General features: G+C 44.1%; 1 protein-coding gene and 1 long non-coding RNA gene across 6 annotated transcripts in view; one reads left to right on the forward strand and one right to left on the reverse strand.

Annotated features, from left to right (window-relative positions):
- DEPTOR (DEP domain containing MTOR interacting protein) overlaps positions 1–15,775 on the reverse strand; it is an 83,463-nt gene extending 67,688 nt beyond the window's left edge. Inside the window, exons 1-3 of one of the 5 annotated variants that reach the window (XM_083824101.1) lie at positions 15,617–15,775; positions 9,167–9,291; positions 8,614–8,709 (exon numbers count right to left, since the gene is read on the reverse strand). In XM_083824101.1, the coding sequence (XP_083680227.1) occupies positions 8,614–8,699 (86 nt within the window). In that variant the 5' untranslated portion in view covers positions 8,700–8,709; positions 9,167–9,291; positions 15,617–15,775. The other 4 variants (XM_083824102.1, XM_083824100.1, XM_083824104.1 and 1 more) reach the window with 4 other exon arrangements.
- Positions 12,007–19,105, forward strand: LOC310894238. The gene is made up of 3 exons (XR_014579703.1): positions 12,007–14,868; positions 14,980–15,447; positions 18,869–19,105. It is a non-coding gene; the product is annotated as an uncharacterized lncRNA (long non-coding RNA).
- The last annotated feature ends 793 nt before the right edge of the window (positions 19,106–19,898 follow it).

The following is a 19,898-nucleotide window of genomic DNA, read 5'->3' on the forward strand; positions in this document are numbered from 1 at the left end:
GAAGGGAAGCACCAAGCAGGGAACCAGCAGGCAGAAAGAAATAAGAGAAAGAGGGGACCACTGCTTTCACTGTGGTGAAGCAATACGAGCTTGAAATTTTAGCCTTCATTATTTGCCTCTCTCCACATCTGTAGCTGCAGGCACACCTGGCTCCCTGCAGAGCTGTACCGTGAAGCAGGGCCTAGCTGAGGAACAGACAAATAGATGTCACCAGAAGCAGAGCCGCTGCCTGAGGAGGCTCCTCTGACTTCACAGGTTTCACCAGAGCCCGAGTGAGCCTGTGGGTTATCTTGTCCCTTTCTCTGTGCTCCCATGCAACTTGTTCTCTCTCTACGCATCCAAAAACGAAGGAGCATTTTCCAAAAACGAAGGAGCACGGCTGCACATTGTTATCACAGAATCACAGAATTGTAGGGGTTGGAAGGGACCTCCAGAGATCACCGGGTCCAACCCCCCTGCCAAAGCAGGTTCCCTAGAGCAGGCTGCCCAGGTAGGCGTCCAGACGGGCCTTAAACATCTCCAGAGAAGGAGACCCCACAACCTCCCTGGGCAGCCTGTCCCCGTGCTCCGTCACCCTCACCGTGAAGAAGTTCTTTCGCATGCTGGTGCGGAGCTTCCTGTGCTCCATTTTGTGGCCATTGCCCCCAAATACACTTCCACTATATATTATATTATGCTTCCACTCCCAGTGTAGAGCACTTTCCTGGCAGTGCAGGTTTAAATAATCTAGCTTTCTTTAACCCTACAATCATTGTTATTCTTCCTGCTGCAAGGAACAAAGGCATGTTCACAATACAGTCATTTCTCCTTTAGGCCACAAGCAAAATGTGAGGTTCAAGGCAAAGGTCAACTCCCCAAACCATTACAAAAAAAAACATGTTGATATTTACAAAATTGATTAAAAATTCCTTCTCATCTGTCCTTCTGCTGGCTGGCTGAGGCAAACTGCCTTCATAAAACTGTCCATCCTATTTGCAGTACTAATAGTCTTAGTGAAACCACTGTAAGTAAGGATCCTTGTGACACTATGCCTAAACAGGTTTAAGTTTTATTTAAATCCAATGGTTTACACATCAAAATTATTTAAAATATGTGGTCTAGATGTTCCGCTCTTGGTTAAGGAAGAAAAGCAATAGGCCATGGCTAACATGAAGTGTGTGCTTCACCCAGTGAGTGCCAGTGGTTCTGCTGAGATCTCCAGCTTTGTAGCTCCTGTCATTATTTTAGCACCTCAATGCAGTTTCTCTTCAGAGATTGTTTGTGTACTTTGTTTTCTGTGGCATTTTTATGGAGTGTATTCTTCTTTCAAGTCCAGGTGCAAGTACCAAACCTGCCTATTTCTTACTTTTTCTTACCACAACTTTCATTCCCTTTGCCAGTTCTTCATCAGTTTAACCTTTTCCCACAAAAGCTTGAGCAGATCACTGTATTCAAGCCTTGCTTTCAACGAGAAAAAAATATCTTCTAGTCAGCAAAAGTGCTCACGCAAACATGTGATGCCAGGAAGAAGGAGGCAAAAAGAGCTAACCACAATACAAGGGTTACAAATATAAAAAACAGAGTAAGTGGCAAGAAAGAGAGAAGGGTCTGGATTTTTAGAAGGGACTATCAGTTTCTGAGAGCAGACCCTACGCCAAAAGGTACCACCCAGGCCAGCACGCAGTGCCTGGGTGCTTGGCTATGGGATACAGAAGCCAACACCAGGATCTCAGCTGGGCTGGGAAGAAGCTAACTTTTGCTGCTGTGACTGCACCCTTCAAGTTGTTAAATTTTACATCAAAGAAAGCACGGAAATTCTAAAATGCTTACAATTCAAGAAGTACTGGCATCTATAGATAAAAGAAATACCTCTCAGTTAACTTGAGATGCACAGGTTGCTGCCTACTCCTTGTCCAGTTATCCATGAGGGAAAGCTGGCTGACCTCCCTCCTGGCTTCAGCCTGGGCTCTCACCCTGCAGTGGGACTTCGGAGAGGGGAAAGAGCGGGTCCTTTCCTGAACACTATTCCCAGAGCTCCCCGCCATCCCATCCCGGCACACGCAGTGTAACCTCTGCATCTCCAGAGGTATTTTTCTCTGCACCTTGGGAATGTCACTTTTGGGTTCCATGTCTGCTGCACGAAACTGCCACCAGCTGTGGCCAAGATTTGTGTTGCAAGGGCTTTATCTTTCCTCCGAGCACACAGTGCCTGCCCCTGCAGGGACCTGATAAATAGCTTGAATTCCTAGGCGCGATCACTATACAAATAGTAAATAATAACACCAAGTGATAGGAGCACTTCTCTGTCACGTTGCCAGCCTATGGCCACTGCCCCCACAGGAGCAGGGGTTGTGTAATAAGTGCGGGATACGGCAAAGACAGGTTGCCTGTGGCATATTAATCCTGCCCTCCCTGCACCAATATCAGAGCAGTTTCCTTCACCTGTTCATAGGCAGCTCCTCTAATCTAAAATAGATAAAACCTACTCTTGCACATGGTTCAAATACAGTACCCTTGGCTTGCCTGCTAATCTCTGCTAACCTGAGACAAAAGTTAATGATTCACTCCACCTGGAATGGAATACACAGAATATACAGCAGCAGCCACTCTTACAACATCCGCCTTACTGTGGACATAGAGCAAGAGATCGCTGTTTGCACATGCATTGTTCACTGCTTTAACTCAGAGCTGTGCTCCAGGAGAGCTGCTGACTGGAGTGGCTCAATTATCAAAAGAGCTTAAGGGAAAGACCCGAGCAAACGAGCAAACGAAAGCCTTACGCCTGGATTTCCAGAAATGCTGAATAACCAAAAGTTTAACTGGAAAAAATGAGAAATGGAGATTCCTGGCACTTGAACCATATGTATATACATATATCATATATGTATATCTATATATATACATGCATATATAAGCATGCACACATGCTTGATTAAAATTCCTTATATTCCCATATATATATATGGGAATATATATGTATATAATATATATATATTTATATATATATATAAATATATATATATTATATATATATAGGGGGCCTGATATCATCAAAATTAGTACAAATGGGCAAGACTCAAAGACATAAGAAGGTGAATCATGTATCAAAGATTCTACAAAAAAAATGAACATATCCATTTGAAAAATATCACGCTGTTTAAAAAATTACAATTAATTTGCATTAGGTAAAACATATAATTAAAAGTGTTGTGATAGCACAGAGATATCAGGAAACTTCTGGGTGTCAAAGCACTTAATTTCGTGACCTTCCCGACCTTCACTTTGAAACCTTTTCTTTCAGCGTATTGCTCTGGTGGAATTTCACAGAGAAGACTGCCAATTTTTTGGTTGCTTGATTTTTGGAAAACAAATTAACGAAGGTGAAATTATTTGGGCAGAAAGCTCTGAAGCACTTCATTCCACAAAGATCTGATGATATAAACTCCTGTGTCCTATCTGCCCTCAAGTCAGCAGACATGAGCCTTCTCGAGCGAGACAAATGAAAAATATTTTGTTAGGGTTAGTTCTGAGGCCAATCAGTAAGCTCTTTGCTAATGGAAATGCAGCTACCAGGGGAGAACTAAGGTAGCTGCAGGAACATGGTGCAGGTGGGAGAAAAGCGCATACAATATCGGATTGGCTTAGGCAGATCACAGAATCTAACCTTAATGAATTCTGTCTCTAAAAATGCCATATAAGTTCGTTTAATATCTGAATACCAGTCTGGACCTGACTGTAGAGGAAGTGACCTCAAGGCGATTCTGTATCTGAAATCCTCACGTTCCTTTTAGTGCACAAGACCACACAGCTGCAGATGTGCATCACTACAGCGTTGATATAGTTTCAAGCACAGTGACAGCATTAAATAAATTGTGTAGCTATATAATTGATACTGATATGATTAATTTCTATGTTATTACATTAAAGGCATGGTTCTCTTGATTGCATTTCTCTTACTGCTATGCACCATGGGTGTTTTGCATCTTTGAATGCCAATGAACTTTTGAACCCTTCTGGAGTGAAAAAGGTTGACTATTTATTGCTCAGAATAAGAAAAAAATTTATGGACCTGTAGGCGCTATCATACTGAAGAAGTTAATGACTGTGAAAGTCATGCACTCTAATTTATTAAGAAGTTTTCTTAAAGTGATAATATTCCTGAAGCGGGACCCTTGGAAGACCAGTGAAAACTGGTTCTGGCTTTTCTCAGCTTCAAAATTTACAGCTCTTTACCATGTAAAACCTCTTCTGTAAAATGAAAGTCCTGTACAAATTCTGATAATAAGGCAAACAAATTTCTGTTAAACCGTTATCTTACATCTTGTCTTTCCAGGAGGAATGTAAGAAAAAGAGATTTAAAAGCATACTAAGCATACTTCGCACTTCCCTAACCAAAAACAAAGGAGATGAGAAACTGTCTTACTTGCAGAAAGTCTTTGGCTCATTTTAAAAGTTTCCTAATTATTTACTAAACCATTTAACAGAAGTGTGAGTTGGAAAAGGTGTTGCTTCTCATACAGGCTGGTATCCAAAAATCTGCAGAGAAGAAACATTAAATGTCATTAAAGTTTCACCTATTTCAGACAGCCGCACCACACAGACAATGGCAATTTCTGGTAAAATAAATAAATAGAAAGAAAAAATAAGTGCCCTTTTAATATTGCTGTTTGGTCAAGTGAAGCCTGAAGACACCCTGAATGACTAGGCACATTTTCTGTGAGAAACGAGGGACTCTTGGAAGACATACCAGATTTCAGTGACAATCTGGCATCGAGAAGCAATTAGCAGATGAGTGAGATATCAGACAACCCTGACTTGTAAGACAGGCAGCCAGCAAGTATATCAACACATGCCTGCTGAAACTGCTCTTGGTTGCCAGCTGTAACCAAGTTAATGCTCAAACTCCAACAGTGAGATTTCAATCCTTCCGCCAACCAGTGCTGGAGCGGGCATAACGTGTTGCCTTCTGCTGGGAGGGGAATGAACGGCGAATTGCCCTGCTTCAGATAAAATTCCTCCTGACTTCAGTAGTGCCGCTGGACGTCCCAGCGGTTACACGCCTGTGACCAGCCAAAGTACCAGGGCTGTGACGCTTCCCTTCGCGCACACCCATCGAGAATCGCCGGGACATTCACTCCCTGGAGCTGCACTCAGGCAGGTGTCTGAAGGCTGGGACTCAGTGGGGTGGAGGCTTCCAAGGGCTCTCCCAGTCCCGAGGAAGACAAATGCTCCATGGTTCTCCTGAGCACAAGTTTCCACAGGGAAGAGGTCTGTACAGGTCACTTGTAACCTCCGGAGGACGTCTTCATGGCAGCCATCCTCTGAAGAACAAGCTCACCACTGAATAGCTGAAGGGTTTTCGAAAACACAGCAGAATAGGGACAAAAACTGCTTTGGGTCTGTTGGAGCTCTCAAACCTGCCCCAGCGGTTTGTCCCCTTGTAGGATCATCATGGCCTGGAGAGCCCTCAGCTGGATCATGCCCATCCCAGCTCTTGCCTCGCTCTTCCTGGTCTTCTGCAGGGCAGCAAGAAGCTCCCAGAGGGTCTTTCCTGAAGTGCCACACTGCTGAGATAGGGGAGTCTTCAGCTTTGTTTCGTAGCCATCTGTCCAACAATTAAAAGGCCTACCAAGAGCCAAGCTTCAGAAGTCCTCACCTTTAAAAATATGTTCCCATTAACCAAAAGGAAGAGTTGGTTAGGTATTTGCTTAGCCAGATACTGCCTTTAGAGGCAGAGGACCCTACTGGATATTACAATTTATTATATTAGCTAACATGCAGCTCTGAGTTCAGCTTATTTTCCCATAAATAATGCCGCCAGGATTTACATTACAGCCTCATCTCCCACAAACTGCTAAAGACCAAAGCTGGTGCATGAAAGCCCCGTGCCTGCACCAGGCGCTGCTACGATGCCTTCAGCTCACGCTGCACAAAGAGATCCCAGCCAGGGAGGGACGGACACACAGCAAACAGACCACGGCAATGGGGCAGCACGTGAGGCCGGGGCAATAGGAACGTGGTAAGGAATTTTAATCAAGCAGCTACCACAAGCACCTGGGCTTAGACACAAGCTGTTTGGTCTCGTACAAGAGCGCTTTAAATACCGACATTTTCTTGGTTTTGTGTAAGCAACACCACGCTCGCAGTTTCATCTTACACTTTTACTCCGAAGTTACGCGTTCATCTTGCAGCACTAACACTTGCCCGTGTGCACTTTCACCCAAATACACACATAATCACCTGTCCCACCGCATCACTCCCGCTCAGGGCTTAGCTAGCACTTGCAAGCATCACTAAGAATAGAGTACAGTACGTTTCCTTGACTGCATGTGCGTGTTGGTTTTCTAGCATCTGTTTGTCTGCCCCACAGGCTTCTGAGATAGCCTGTCTTTGATCCTGAAAACCTCCCATGGTTTCATTTGCCATTAACAATTATACCCTTATTTTGGACAGGAAAAGGGGAACTTTAACATATGGTCAGCTAGGACTTGTCTACCAGCCAGTTTTCTCTTACATTTTGCAGCTTTTATTGTCTGGAAAACTGAAGAAAACCAACCCTTTGTACAGAGCATCCCAACAGAGGAACAGAACCAGAATTAGGGGAAGAGAGATGATTTAGGGTGCATTTTTTCAAGACAGCTCCAGCCGATCCTACAGCTCGGTCCTGCCAAAATGGGAGAACCTGCTTCTTCTCCACCACCTCCTCTCCCTCCTCCTGGCTCCACATTCCCACCACCTATCTTCTGTGGATGTTGGCAGCCATCAGATCAGCAAAGTAGCCTGCCTGCCAGGTGGCCACATTGGATCCGCCCCTGGAAAGGTGCGAGAAGTATGCGAGCTGGCAGTGTGTGGGAGGTGGGACTGCAGAGCCAGGAGTGGGCAGCAGGAAGAGGGAAAGGGGGAGAGCAGATCTCCCCTTTTGGCAGCAGTGCGTGGGATGAGCTGCTCACGAAACCACAGTCCAAGGAGACTTCCTGTGCATTTTTGAAGGAATGGCCACAGGTAACTTCATGGGTCGGGGAATAATTGTTTCTGTAGATTATCCTGCTCAAAAATAGCACCATATTTTATTACTTCAATAAATAAGGTGACAAATGACATCCTTGATTGTGATGCTAATGAGCTGATTGTAGGAGCCAGATTTGTTGCAGTTCCTCAGTCTTCTCCTTAGGGGAAGACTGCAAAGCTTCTGCTTTTATATTTAACTACAAGAAACATAAAAGGACTTAAGCTTAATAGAAGGTTTTTTTTGTTTGTTTGTTTGTTTGTTTGTTTGTTTTTTTTATTAAAACTGAATAGTCAACAACTAGTGAGATAAATTAGAAACAGTGGGATTCTTATCAGGCACTTTTACAAACAACTCAGCACTAAGTCCACCCTGCAGAGCCTGCATGCCAGTACATCCTTTCACCCAAGGTTTCATTTCTAGCTACTTTGATGAAAAATCTGAAGGTTGGAGCAGGCTCTGGTGTGTACTGGAGCCAGACCACAAACCTGCTTACTGCCTGACCACGGGTATCACTGGTGTGCATCACAAGGTGCCAACGGTGCTTTCCCTGTAGATGCCACCAGTAACAACACCAGTGTCTGTACTGGGAGCAAGGATGGCACGTTCCAAATCAAGCAGCGTTTCTATCGTTTCGCAGTGTTTGTCTGGCATCTGAGCAAAACATGCAAAGAAAATTCAAGCAAAAGCTACAGAAAAAAATATGTTTACAATCTCCTTCTAGTTATACATATAACACACGATAATAACGGGCTTTTTCCTCCTGAATCACAAGCTGCTGCACCAACGAACCGAAAGGCTCAACATTTCTTTTCTCCCCTGTAGTGCACGGGTACAGATGGCACACTAAACACACCACAGAAATTAAAAATTAACTGAGTCAGGCATTTCTGTTAACAGTTTCCGTGCTGCGCACGGCTCCGGGCACGCAGCACCGAGCGCTGCTGCCGGCGGTGACGGCGGGGATCCCCTTGCACCCGCTGGGGAGCCCGGAGCAAGCTGCTGCGGGGTGCAGGGCAGCGGGGGAGCAAGGAGCAGCCCTGTGGGGCACGGGTGGTGTGGGACCACTGCAGAGGGATAGGGACGGTGTGGGACCACCAGAGAAAAGCAGGGGTGGTGTGGGACCACCGCAGAGGGGCAGGGGTGGTGTGGGACCACTGCAGAGGGGCAGGGATGGCACAGGACCACTGCAGAGGCGCAGGGACAGTGCAGGACCACCGCGGAAGCTCAGGGATGGTGCAGGACCACCACAGAGGGTCAGGGACGGTGTGGGACCACCGGAGAAATGCAGGGGTGGTGTGGGACCACCGCAGAGGGGCAGGGATGGTGCGGGACCACGGCAGAAGTGCAGCGGCAGCACTTTACTCGTGATTTGCGTTTTCCCCCTCCCCACTTGCCACCCTCTCCCCATTTCTCCCAGGCTGGGCAGCCAGCAGAAGGTGACCCCGAGGTGGGGGTGTCCAGCAGCAGCCCCCCGGCCCCCGCTGCAGACAGGACGGACCCCGGGGTGTTGCAGGCAGCAGGGCAGGTGCTGGGCTGCCAGACCTCCCCCGTCGCCCCCCGGGGACGCCCCCGGCCACCAGCAGAGCCCTGCCGGGGCACGGGGAAGGGGACAAGGCGCCTCTTACCGCAGCTGCTCGCCGGTGAGCAGGACCTCGGCCATGTGCTCCAGCTCCGCCGCTTTCTGCTGCATGCTGCTCATGCCCTCCTCCATCGCCGCCGGCCTAAGGGCACAGCACCGCCGGCTGAGGGGGACCGGCCCCCTCCCCGGGCTTCAGCGCCGGGTCCCCACAGCCCCCAGCCGCCTGTCCCCACCTGCAGGGGACAGGCAGGTCGCCGTATCGCCTGGCTCCCCCTATGCCCCCCCGCCCGGCAGTCCCCACACCCCCCACCCCAGCCCGCCCCGCTTTCCGTGTTATTGTGTCACGGGCGGGGAGAGAAAACGCACGGCGGCGGCCGCCGAGGCAGCAGCGTCCCCCCCCGGCTGTCACACGGCGGGGGAGCCGCGGCTTCGTCCCCACGGGAAGGGGACGGTCCCGGGGGGCTGACAGCACACCCACGGGGAGCCCCGGGCCGGGCTTGGCCCCTCAGGGGGCGATGTAGCCCCCAGGATTAGCCCCAGCTGGGTTGCTGACAGGACTCTTCCCCCCCCCCCCCCCCCCCCCCCCCCGCTCGCCTCACCTCTTTGTCCCTCAGGCGACGGAGGGTGCAGAAGCCCTGAGAGGGCTGAGGAGAATTTCTGTCAGAATTCAGTCTTGGCCGTGGGAAGTCAAGTGCCAGGTCATGAGCACTGCTGGTCAACATTTCTGGTAGGAAAATAAATAAATAAAGCACGCCGGGATGGAACAAAGTCCAGGAGAGTGGTCCGAAAAAGGTTTACACTTACAACCATGTGGAATTGTGATACACCTGGATCACTCACCTCCTGAACATCTTTCTGCCTTCACGCACTGTGTGCATGGAAAAATTGCATGTGTTTGCATTATTGTCATCATTTCAACACCGTGACCGTAGTTTCAGAACCAAGAATTAGGAGGGAACCAAATGGACCTGGTACAAATCAGGCTGAAAACAAAGAGGAGGAGGTGGCTCTATGCGCAGCCCGCAGGAGACTGGGAGCATTTATTACCAAAGGAGGCTCTGGATACACAAGAACAGACTTGGAGTCAAGGAAAAAACGGACAAGTACTTGGAAAAGAAATGTACAGAGGGTTAGTAAGCAGACAGCAGCCACATCCAGCTCAGGAAATTCTCTGTGCTAAAAATAATTGGAAGCTAGGCAAAGTTTCATATATGCTTTCTCTGCTGTTCCCTAACAACTGCTAAAGCCGCTTGTGAGATGAGCATTGGACCAGATGGACCTTTGGTTCAACCCCGTGTAGTCATTTTAGTGAATGTCTTATCGCGTCTGAAAGACCCCAGTGATCGGTGGATGGCAAAGGGAGCAAACCTGAATCTGCCTTTGTGTCATCTGCGGAATGGGCCAGGGAGGGAGGACACCTTGGGGGTGTAAACACTGCAGCTTGAACTTGCCTCCTCTGAATTCAAAATACATCATTTTAATCTGAATATTTGCAAATACCCCCTAATTCCACTCAATCTAAAACATATAAAGTACACATTCACAGAGCTGGAAACAAAAGGGAATTGAAACAACCATCTCATCTGACCTTATCTTTAAGAAAAAGAATTTGCACAGTAATTTTTATCAAGTGCTTTATCACATGTCTGAAGCAAAGAAATTTCAAGAGAATGCTATTGTACATTGCAGACCATTTCTACATAAGCCTTCAGCTCCATCAGCTGGGTTTGGTTGATTGAGCCGTTCCCCACCTCTAAAAGGGGGAAATGTCACCTGCTCTGCTCTGCCTGCTCATCCTTGCATGGTGCCTTTTGCTAATTTTCACACGTTTAGGACCTCTGCTGCAGTTCAATTCACTAAACAGGCAGCAAAGTCACAGAAATTGGATTGCTCCTGAGCTAGCGAGCAGAGCTGTGCTGTGGGATCCCAAGAGCACTGGAGTTGACACAGAGGCAGGGTAGGCCTGGGCTGCTGGGAGCAGGAACAAAAGAGGAGGAAGAAAGAGAGGAAGAAGGGGAAGGATCTGACCTTAGGCAGTGACGAGCTACCAGCTTGATTCAGGGTGCATGTGGAACTGCAGCCTGAAATGCATCTCTCTCCTTGCATTTCGGATTATTCTTGCAGGTCAGTGCAATTTCCTGTACTGAATTATTTAATGGTTATACACTACCATGTTTGCCTTTGCGCGCTGATATCCCATTCGTAATTTGTTCCATATGTTCACACTGAAATTTCTTACAGCTACAGTGTGCTTAACAATAAAGGATTAGGCATCAGTCACCCCAAATCTGATGTCACTCCAAAACGGCTGACTAACATAAACCCAAAGGGTCACGGGTCAGTCAAGGGTCAGTAATAAGCTACATAAAATAACCCATTTGGATGTTTGTAGCTTGTATGTTTTTAGTGTACAGACTGCTATAGAAACATAAGATTAGCAAAAGATTAAACTGTCTTGAGCCTCCCTCCCAGAGCAGAATGGCCACTAAACCCCAGCACACACTGAGTCTAACATCCTGGCAGCAAGGGTGCTGAGCAGGGGAAAGACTCTGAGGTAACCTCTGGGAAGCAGGTTGATTTTTATGTTTTATTTTCTTAATAAACATGGGAACAATTTCAGGAGTCGCTGTTTATTTTAGATATGAATGCATACTTGAATTTTACCTCAGCACAGCTGGAGTTAAGTGATGTTAAGGTAGCGAGCTAACACTGGGGCATCCTTCAGCTGGGAGCATGGCAAAGCTTTGAGCTGGAGCCCTGGGACATTCTCAAACTCACCCTCCACAATAACAAGGGTAACAAGAGCTGCATGGGTCTGGTGGAGAGCTGGCACCACAGGCATAAAGGGAAACTCAAGTGTCTTCCAGTGACTTGAGGCTCTCTGGCAGGCAGCACAGCCCTGGGCTGCACAAGGAGATGATGGCTCTCTGCGGGACACGATGCAGAACAGGGACATTGTATCCGAGTCCTGATTTTAGAAAGCATCCTAGTCATTTGTATAAACTTTCTTATCTCATTGAGTAAATGTACAAATGGTGAAACATAAATGTTTACAGAGTGAAATAAGAATATTGCATACAGAACACTGTTTAAAGAATATTGCATCTGTGACCTAACTTTTGACTTGATAAATTAATCTGAGATTCGATAAACTAATTCTTTAGCCCCACTAATTAATTTTTCTGCAAGCTTAATTTCAAGTGAGACCTTCACATTAAAAATTTACCAATATTCATATGCATACTTCTCATTCCTGTTCTGGCATTGTTCGCATAAGATTGTTTGTCTTTTCCTTGCTGGAATGACTAGAGCTTTTGAAACAGGAAAATAACAGACAAATCATTAAGGCATTGATTATCTCATGCAAAAGATGGTGAAGCACTTCAAGGAGAAAAGGCATTAGCAGGTGAGCTGTTCGATTGGTTTACAGTTTGTTTTTTTCCTGACATCTTTTGTGTAAGAGCCAGCATTATGTAAACCTCAAATTTAAAAATACTTGGTTCCTCTCTTACTGAGGAAGACATGCAAAATTGGGTTTTGGCCTTTAAGTAGACCTTTTATTTAAGTAGCTCTTGCAACACTCCTGGAAAATGAGTGTGTGGGGTTTTTTTCTATATTCCCATGCTTATTTGCAAAGAGAAGTCACTTGTCTTTGTGTTTCAATTGGTTAACTTCCTTAGTACCAGGGGCCTGGCAAGGGAAACCAGAGGAACTACCAGGTATTGTCCAGTCTGCCCTCCTCTTTTCATGGTACGTACAATAGTATTTCCCATTCTTGGCAGTGCATAGATTACATTCATTGCTGTTCATTTGCTGCTCTGAGTTTGAACAATTTAACTTGTCTGCTAGAAACTGGTCAGAAGAATCAGTGCTCGTGTGATTCAAAGGACTGAATGCATCTGGCCAAGCTAATTTTAGTCATGTGATAAACCACAGGAAAAGTTAGTAAGTTTTCAGGAAAAAAAAAGAAAGAAAAAAAAAAAGCATGTTGTAAACTTCTCTTTTTCTAATATAACATCCAAGTTCCTGCAAAAGCCACCACGGTGAGATAACAGGAGGGTTTTATCACAATCCGTCTAACATTTCCGCACTTGAGTGAGACTTGTATCTGTTCAGATTCTTACATTTCATGTGTCACTGACCGTGCAATTGTTATAATAACAAGCTGAAATGCACAGAAAAAGGCATTTTGATCCTGAGATATGCAGAGATGATCTGTAAGGGCCTTTCTGAGCCCCTCAGTTTTTTCATTTTGTGTTAAATGTTCAAGTACTGACTGGGACAAAGACAGTGAGACCCTTGTGCAGGCTGATGGCTAAAGCATGAGCATGAGATGGGTGCACGTTTAGTGCTTGCTCGTGTGAACAGAGAAATATTTTATGCAAATGAACAGCTTCAAGAAAAAAAAAATAGAGAGAGATCTATATCAGACCTGTAGACTCAATAACTCTGTTAACAATACACTCTGCTAAACTAGCATTTGTTGTTACCCCATGTGTAATTGTTTTCTGCACTCTCAATGATGACATTTGTTCTGCTACACTAGAGTATCTATAAGACTATGTACCTATTAGACAAGGAATCATTTCTAATTTCTCTTATTTTGCATTTTCAGTAATCTTGTAACAATTCCTAATTTTGAGCATCACAAGAATATTTCCCCATCAAAAGGCACCCGTAAAACTGATGGAAATCTTAATCTTTGAAGATTTCATATGCATTTCCTTTAGTTCTTTTATTGTTGTTTTTGTTTTGCTTTCTCTTATTTAATTCTGCATTTAACTGACAGTAGTTATGAACTCATTCAGCCTGCACTATGCCTACGTCACATGTTTAGCCCAGGCTGTAGTGCAAGACTTTTTCAGTATCCAGATCATTGCACGGGCTGGGGGTGTGACTCAGCTGGCAAGTGCTCCTGACAGCTGAAAAGAAGCTTGTTTCTAAACCACATCCCAAGTGTGAAGACAACACCTACTAGCTAATGGTAAGAGACACCTTTTTAAGCTGTCTCCCAGCTATATCTGTGCTAATATGCTCTGATATCTGGCTGCAAGATCAATAAGGTTTGCTTAAACCACCGTGGCCTGAACTGACAGTTTGACTCTGCACTGTAACCACCCTTGAACCCAAGCACTTTGTTTTTTTCTCCCTTGAGAGGCAACACCTAAGAGCTGAGATCCAGTCTACGACACTGTTCCTTACTAGTCCTTTGCTACCTATTTCTACCTCCCAGCCCGAGTTGCTGTTGACTAACCGTCGCTCTCCCCAGGGTGCCCATGATGGAGCACACGCTGCTTGTAGGCAGTCTGCCTCTTCCCTGCCCGAGGGAGGGCACCGCAGGGATTAGGAGAGGTGGTGGGTGCAAGCAGGCCGTGTGCACCTATCTGCAGAGGTATTTTTCTGGTGGCTGGAACAGATGCAGACAGGCTGATGGGCTGCCAAACAGCTGCTGCTACGAGATAGACTCCTACCCCCCTCGGAGTGATGAGGCATTTAATGAAGACAAACACCCTTTGTCAAGCAGTACTCCACAAAGCAGAGGTTTCAGCACTGTCTCCATCATTAACCACATCACATCCTGCCGTTAGGTAAGGCCGTGCAGCACACAGACAGCCCGGTGCTAGGGAACGTCCGTGAGTGAAGCTCTTCCTCAGGCTGGTGGACCTCAGGCACAGGCACAGCACACTGCAGTCGTGCCACCGCCACCACGAGACGTCCAAAATGCTACAAACCCATGGTGCCACTCGCCTCTTCTGGGATTGTCACCACCAGCAGCTATTCTGGCAGGCCTAACTCTGGTCTCTCGAGGTCTGTGAAATAAACTGTTTCCAGTAGGCATGTGTATAATCACTCTGCCACCCAGTGGTCCTTTCAGGAAATTAAGTGCGAAAAGGCCGGTCAAGTAATTGTGAATTGATGCTCGACAAAGGAAAAAGACTGTTACATGAAGCTAACTGCAATTGTATAAGGGAATAATCTTTAGATAATACAATATTTGCATAGGATTGCAAACACAAACGTCCTTGACTCCGTCATTTATTTCTCTCCGGAGTGAACTGGAGAGAAATAACTCCCCAATGTAGTCAAAATGAAAAACTAAAGCCAGTAAAATACTAGATAAATTAATATTCTTTTACAAGTTAATATTCTTTTACAAATGTGCCTTGAAAGTAAGTGTTTTTCTTGTGTTCTCAAACTATTTACAGATCTCTTGGGGTGCTGAAGCAATGAGATGAACTCCCTAGGGCATGCTTCTCAAATAAAGATGGTGCATTGTACTGAGATATTTCAAAATGATCAGGTATGACCAGTCCTTTATTGCATTAAAAAGAAGGTACTTAAGGTGCTACAGAGCACCAGAGCTATTTCTTTACAAAAGCTATTTCTTTACAAAGAAATATCTTTGCTGCAGCTCTGCACAGGGAAACTGGATACCAAAGGATCTGGTGGAAGGAGCACCAACAGACACAGCTGCAATGAAGCAGAACCATAGCAAGGTTTTCTCATAGGAATGAATTTGGGACTATTGAAATACAGAACCTGTTTACAATGTTGCCAAAGCTGAGCTGTGGTAGGAGCATTGTCCTGCTCTCAATATCTCAGCAGGAGAAAAAAGAAAAAAAAAGAAAAAAAAAAAAGGCAAAAGGCATCAGAAAGTCAGTCTCTTCATTATGTCTGGAAAGAAAACTTCACCAAGCTATATTCACTAAAGAAAGTGGTGTGAAACAAGAAAAAAATATAGGAACGAGATGTAGAAAGGAATGCGGAGGACGGATAGTAAGAATAGAAGTGGGATGTGAAGAAAAGAGGGAGAGAGAATCAGGCATGGAAGAGAAGTTGAAAGAAAGACAGTAGCAACAGATCCAGGCTGAGATGGGAGGTAAGAAATAAATTTATTTCCTTTGATACTTCTCTCATTCAAATCATTAAATCTTGGGGGAAGATTCATCTAGCTCTCCAAGGCTTGAAGGTCAGTATCTCACCTCAAGCCTCACACAGCATCTCATCTCAAGCAGTTAAAGATGAGAGCAGCCTCATTATCCACTTACCAATTTCCTGAGGAAATGCAGTTCTGTTAGGCAAGGTCCATGCCAAAACTGGTCACACAGCTTCCAACACCTCGATGTGGGAAGATGAGATGACAAGGATCCCTCCTCACTGTACAGGCAATGAAATTATTTTCTGAGTTGAAAGTAAATGCAGATCTGAGAAGCCAACACATCTGACGAACAAAAACAGAGTTACTTCTGTTGGCCCAGTTACAGCTTACCCCATGATGTCAAATTATTCAGTATCTCAAGACACTGATATCTCTTGTGATACATTCAGTACTAATCATTACTCACAGAATTGTAAGAAAATTCCAGTTTCTCATTGTCACCGTGATTAAAATGGAAAAAAAAAAAAAAAAAAGTTTAGCCCCATGACAATCTCTAGCATTTAGCATCAGGAGAAAAAAAAATGCAGATAGTTAGGATTTTCAGAAAAAAATGTTTACTGCAGAGATGTCTTCAGGGTTTTTTGCAGTTTCTTGTCAAGCAGATGGTTTGGGACTAAAAAGGACTAGAGACTAGATGGTCTCCTAAGTATATTGGGGAGCAGGATTGGAAGAGAATAGCCTGCTCCAGGAAGAAAGCTGAGAACGATAGAATGGAGCTAACTGCTACTTTTTGGAAGGCTACACCCTGAGGTTTAATTATTCGACCTATGAGGGTGATGCTAGAATGGCATTATGGTCCCTGAGGCCACTGAGGATGAGGAGTGCTCCGGCAGGTGCTGCAGCTCACCGCCAACATATTCAATGGACCATCAAAAGCAGATATGCCACGTGCATGGTGATGGTAGAGAGTTGAGATTATTGTATGAAACAGCCATATGTTGCATACAACATTATAAGGTGGATGTGAACCTAGGTTACATTGGATTAAATTCCAAGAAGTCTTCAAAGTAATGAAACAACATGTTAACAAACTTCTCAGCCTTTGATTTTTGAATTTTCATCCTGCTATTTTTCAGTTATTTTCCCGTGTCAATGTACTTCTCTGTACATACTCTTCCATGAATGGAATATTGGATGCATCTTCCTGATTTATTTATTTTTAATTATTTTGCATAATACGCTGTATTTTACCTGACTATGATTTTCACATTATCTGATTTTTATTTTTAATTTTAGACTCATACAGATGTAATAGACCTGTTGTCTGCAGGAACTTTTGCTGGGATCTACTTGTAATGCTTAGCCCTACCAGTGTCTCAAAAACTAATAATACATTAACTGCAAAAAGCCACTTTCTGAGATTACTACTATGCAGATTGCAGTTAATCAAGAAGCAAGGCCATATGATAACTTGCCAGATGACAGAGAATTATGTTTATTATGTCCCTATTAGTAAGGTCTCCAGACTGAAATTTAGCCAAAAAACACTCTACACAGTATTAAAACAAAACAAAACAAAAACAACAACAACAAAAAAACTAACAAACAAAAAACATTTAATTCCATTTATCTATTATACTTTCTTAAGTGTTATTGCTTGCAGCAACTTTTCTATTTATGATAACACTGTTCCAAATAATTCTAGAGGTGAGTGCATTATGTGATTAAATTCAGAGGGCATGCAATAAAAGTATTGCTCTTAATTTTGCCAACAAGCAGTTGACCCTGAACGACTATTTTTGCAGTGGCAGATGTTCTCTGAAGATCTAGCCAGAAAATATAGATGAAGCAAAAGGCTTTTGTGGTGTACTTACATAGTAAATGACATGTATGCTTGATTTAAACTCTGTCCCTATAATTAATATGTTCATGAAAAAATCCATCCTGTTCTTTCATGCCGATGTTAACAGAAATCACAGCACCTTGCCACCCCTTGCACTGGTGTTTACAATGTGAGGACATGCTCTGTAACTACAAATGTCCTTGCCGGCTGGCTGAGATTCAGGAGAAGCTGTGAGTGCAGGTTGGGTACCAAGCTGCCCAGGTTTACCTTTCCTTACCATGAACGACATCAGTATGGCATGACTGACCCTCTTTGTTTGCAATTACATAGGGCTATGCTGGCCTGGTGAAGAAATAGCATAGCAAGGAAAGAGGAAGGAAAAGCAAGGAAAGAGCAAAGGAAGCTTTAGCTGTCTTGTAAGCACGGGGCATCTGGGTTTTGTGCTTGTTGCAGCTACGCACTGTGAAACTCTGAAACTGATTTTCTAAATGTATTGATGGTGTTTTCTCCCCAGGTATTTCCGCATGTGCTCTCTGGCTTTATGCTTGGCTGTTTGTTCTCCAGTGTTTCCAGCACAGAATCTCTTTTATGTCAGTGAGATACTCCAGGCCACTGTGTAGTTTACACAAATATTTAGATTTGATTACATCTGTTTATTCTCTCCTAATTTGAATGTAACTGTTTTGCATCTCCCTGTTGGCCTGTTAAAATGGATGAGAAAGTGCTTATCTGAGTTAGCAATGAGCTACCTGGTTTCTCTACTAATTGGCTGAAGTTTTCCCTGTTTGAGTCTTGGACTCATCTCTTGCTTCATGATGCTTTGCTGGCTGACATCATCAGGTATGACTGTTTTAGTGGGAGATGATAATAGGCTTTAATCAACGCCTACAACATAGAACATGCAAGTCACTGCTATTTTAGCTATTTATTAATTAAAAAGAAAAAAAAAAAGGAAAAAAAAAAAGAGTAAAAGTAACTCAAAAACCAACTCCAACGGAGAGAGAAGAGTGGTTCAAGGGGTCTGAATTTATTTAGGGTTCCAAGTTATAGCTAAAACCAGAATCTCGTGGTTAGTAGGGACAAGCATCACAAAAATCAGCCTTTGTGAATTTGTCCAACTCTTTTGTGGATCACACTCATTTTGACCTTCACAACATCCCACAAGTTCCACAACATGTTGTATAGGTCTTTTCTCCTGTTATCCATAACTTGTTCATTTCAGTGGTATTCCCCAGTTCTTACATTTGAGACAGAATAGATAATATTTTTTTCCTTACATTCTTAATTGCTTATACATCTCTTGTATCTCCTTTCTCTATATTTGTCAAGCTGAAATGATCTAATCAATTTAATTTCTTTTTCTGCAAAAACCTGTCTGTACCTCTGATGTACCAGGAGGCCCTTTTCTTTATCTCCTGTAGTGGCTTACAGATGACGTGCTTTATTCAAGATAGGTGTGCACCACGGATTTATACAATGGCACAATTATATTTTGTGTGGTTTTGTTTGTTTGTTTGTTTTTCTTATTTTCCTAAGAAGGAAATGTAGTGCACTCACTGTAGATTGTTATTCTCCCAGTGTCTCACAGAAGTTTATGACAGATGCTGAAATGGCATTCAGGGGTCTCCAGTCACACCTACAGATCCAGCTCCCATGACCACCTTCTGTGTTGAAACATGATGGACGCATCCTCCGACAGATATTTCTAAACAATGAGAAACTGGTGTTTAATGGGTGAAAATGTAACATGAACACTAATTTTAAATATTGCAGATGGCATTTCAACTGAAAAAATAAATCTTGATTTAAGGTTTGTGAGGTTTGAATAAAGCAGCGCCTCTCACAGAATAATTTCCAGCAACTGTAACTCTTAATTGTGTAATTATCACCAGGCTGATAACTTGTTATGGTATTCAACTTCAGCACTGTGCCAGTTTTTCCAGTGCTGGCTGTTATCTTATTATCACAGCTACCTAAGTTGTACTTTGAAGGTCACTCAGAAGTTTCTACTGTGTGCATCTTTCTTTGACATTTAAACACCCCATTACATGTCGCCCAATTTTCTCACACATTTTATTTTAGTTCCTAAGCACTTGAATTGAAATCACACCTGGGAAGTCATCCTCCCAGTGTGGTGCCTGATGACTAGAATTGACACCGGTGATGTGTAGTGTTATAGCAGATGTCATGTTATCTCACAGTTCATTGTTTTATATCTTAGTTGTGGAGCTTTGGAGTTATTTGAACTTACTTTCTTCGTTTTGTCACAGCTGTCCTTGATTTATTTTGCTGTTCACATCCTTGATGTTTGAGCCCTGGGAAACATTATACAGTGCCAAGAACTTCAAAGGCAAGACTATAATAATCTTCAACAATCCATTTAATGTTTTGCTAACTTCAGTCAAGGCTAGTCAACCAGATTCCGTTAACACTAATTTTCATTAACATTAGTCAATTGAAAAAGTACACCAAAGCTAATGTTGCTTGGTACTTGACTTACAGGCAGGACACATTCCTGCCTCCCCTCCCCAGCCCTGCTGAGGACGCAGGCTGGTCAGCACTTCAGTTCTACTTCTCACACTGAGACCTGTCACAAGAGGCGTACCTC

Source organism: Anser anser, assembly GCF_964211835.1.
Source record: "Anser anser genome assembly, chromosome: 2".
Classification (NCBI taxonomy): domain Eukaryota; kingdom Metazoa; phylum Chordata; class Aves; order Anseriformes; family Anatidae; genus Anser; species Anser anser.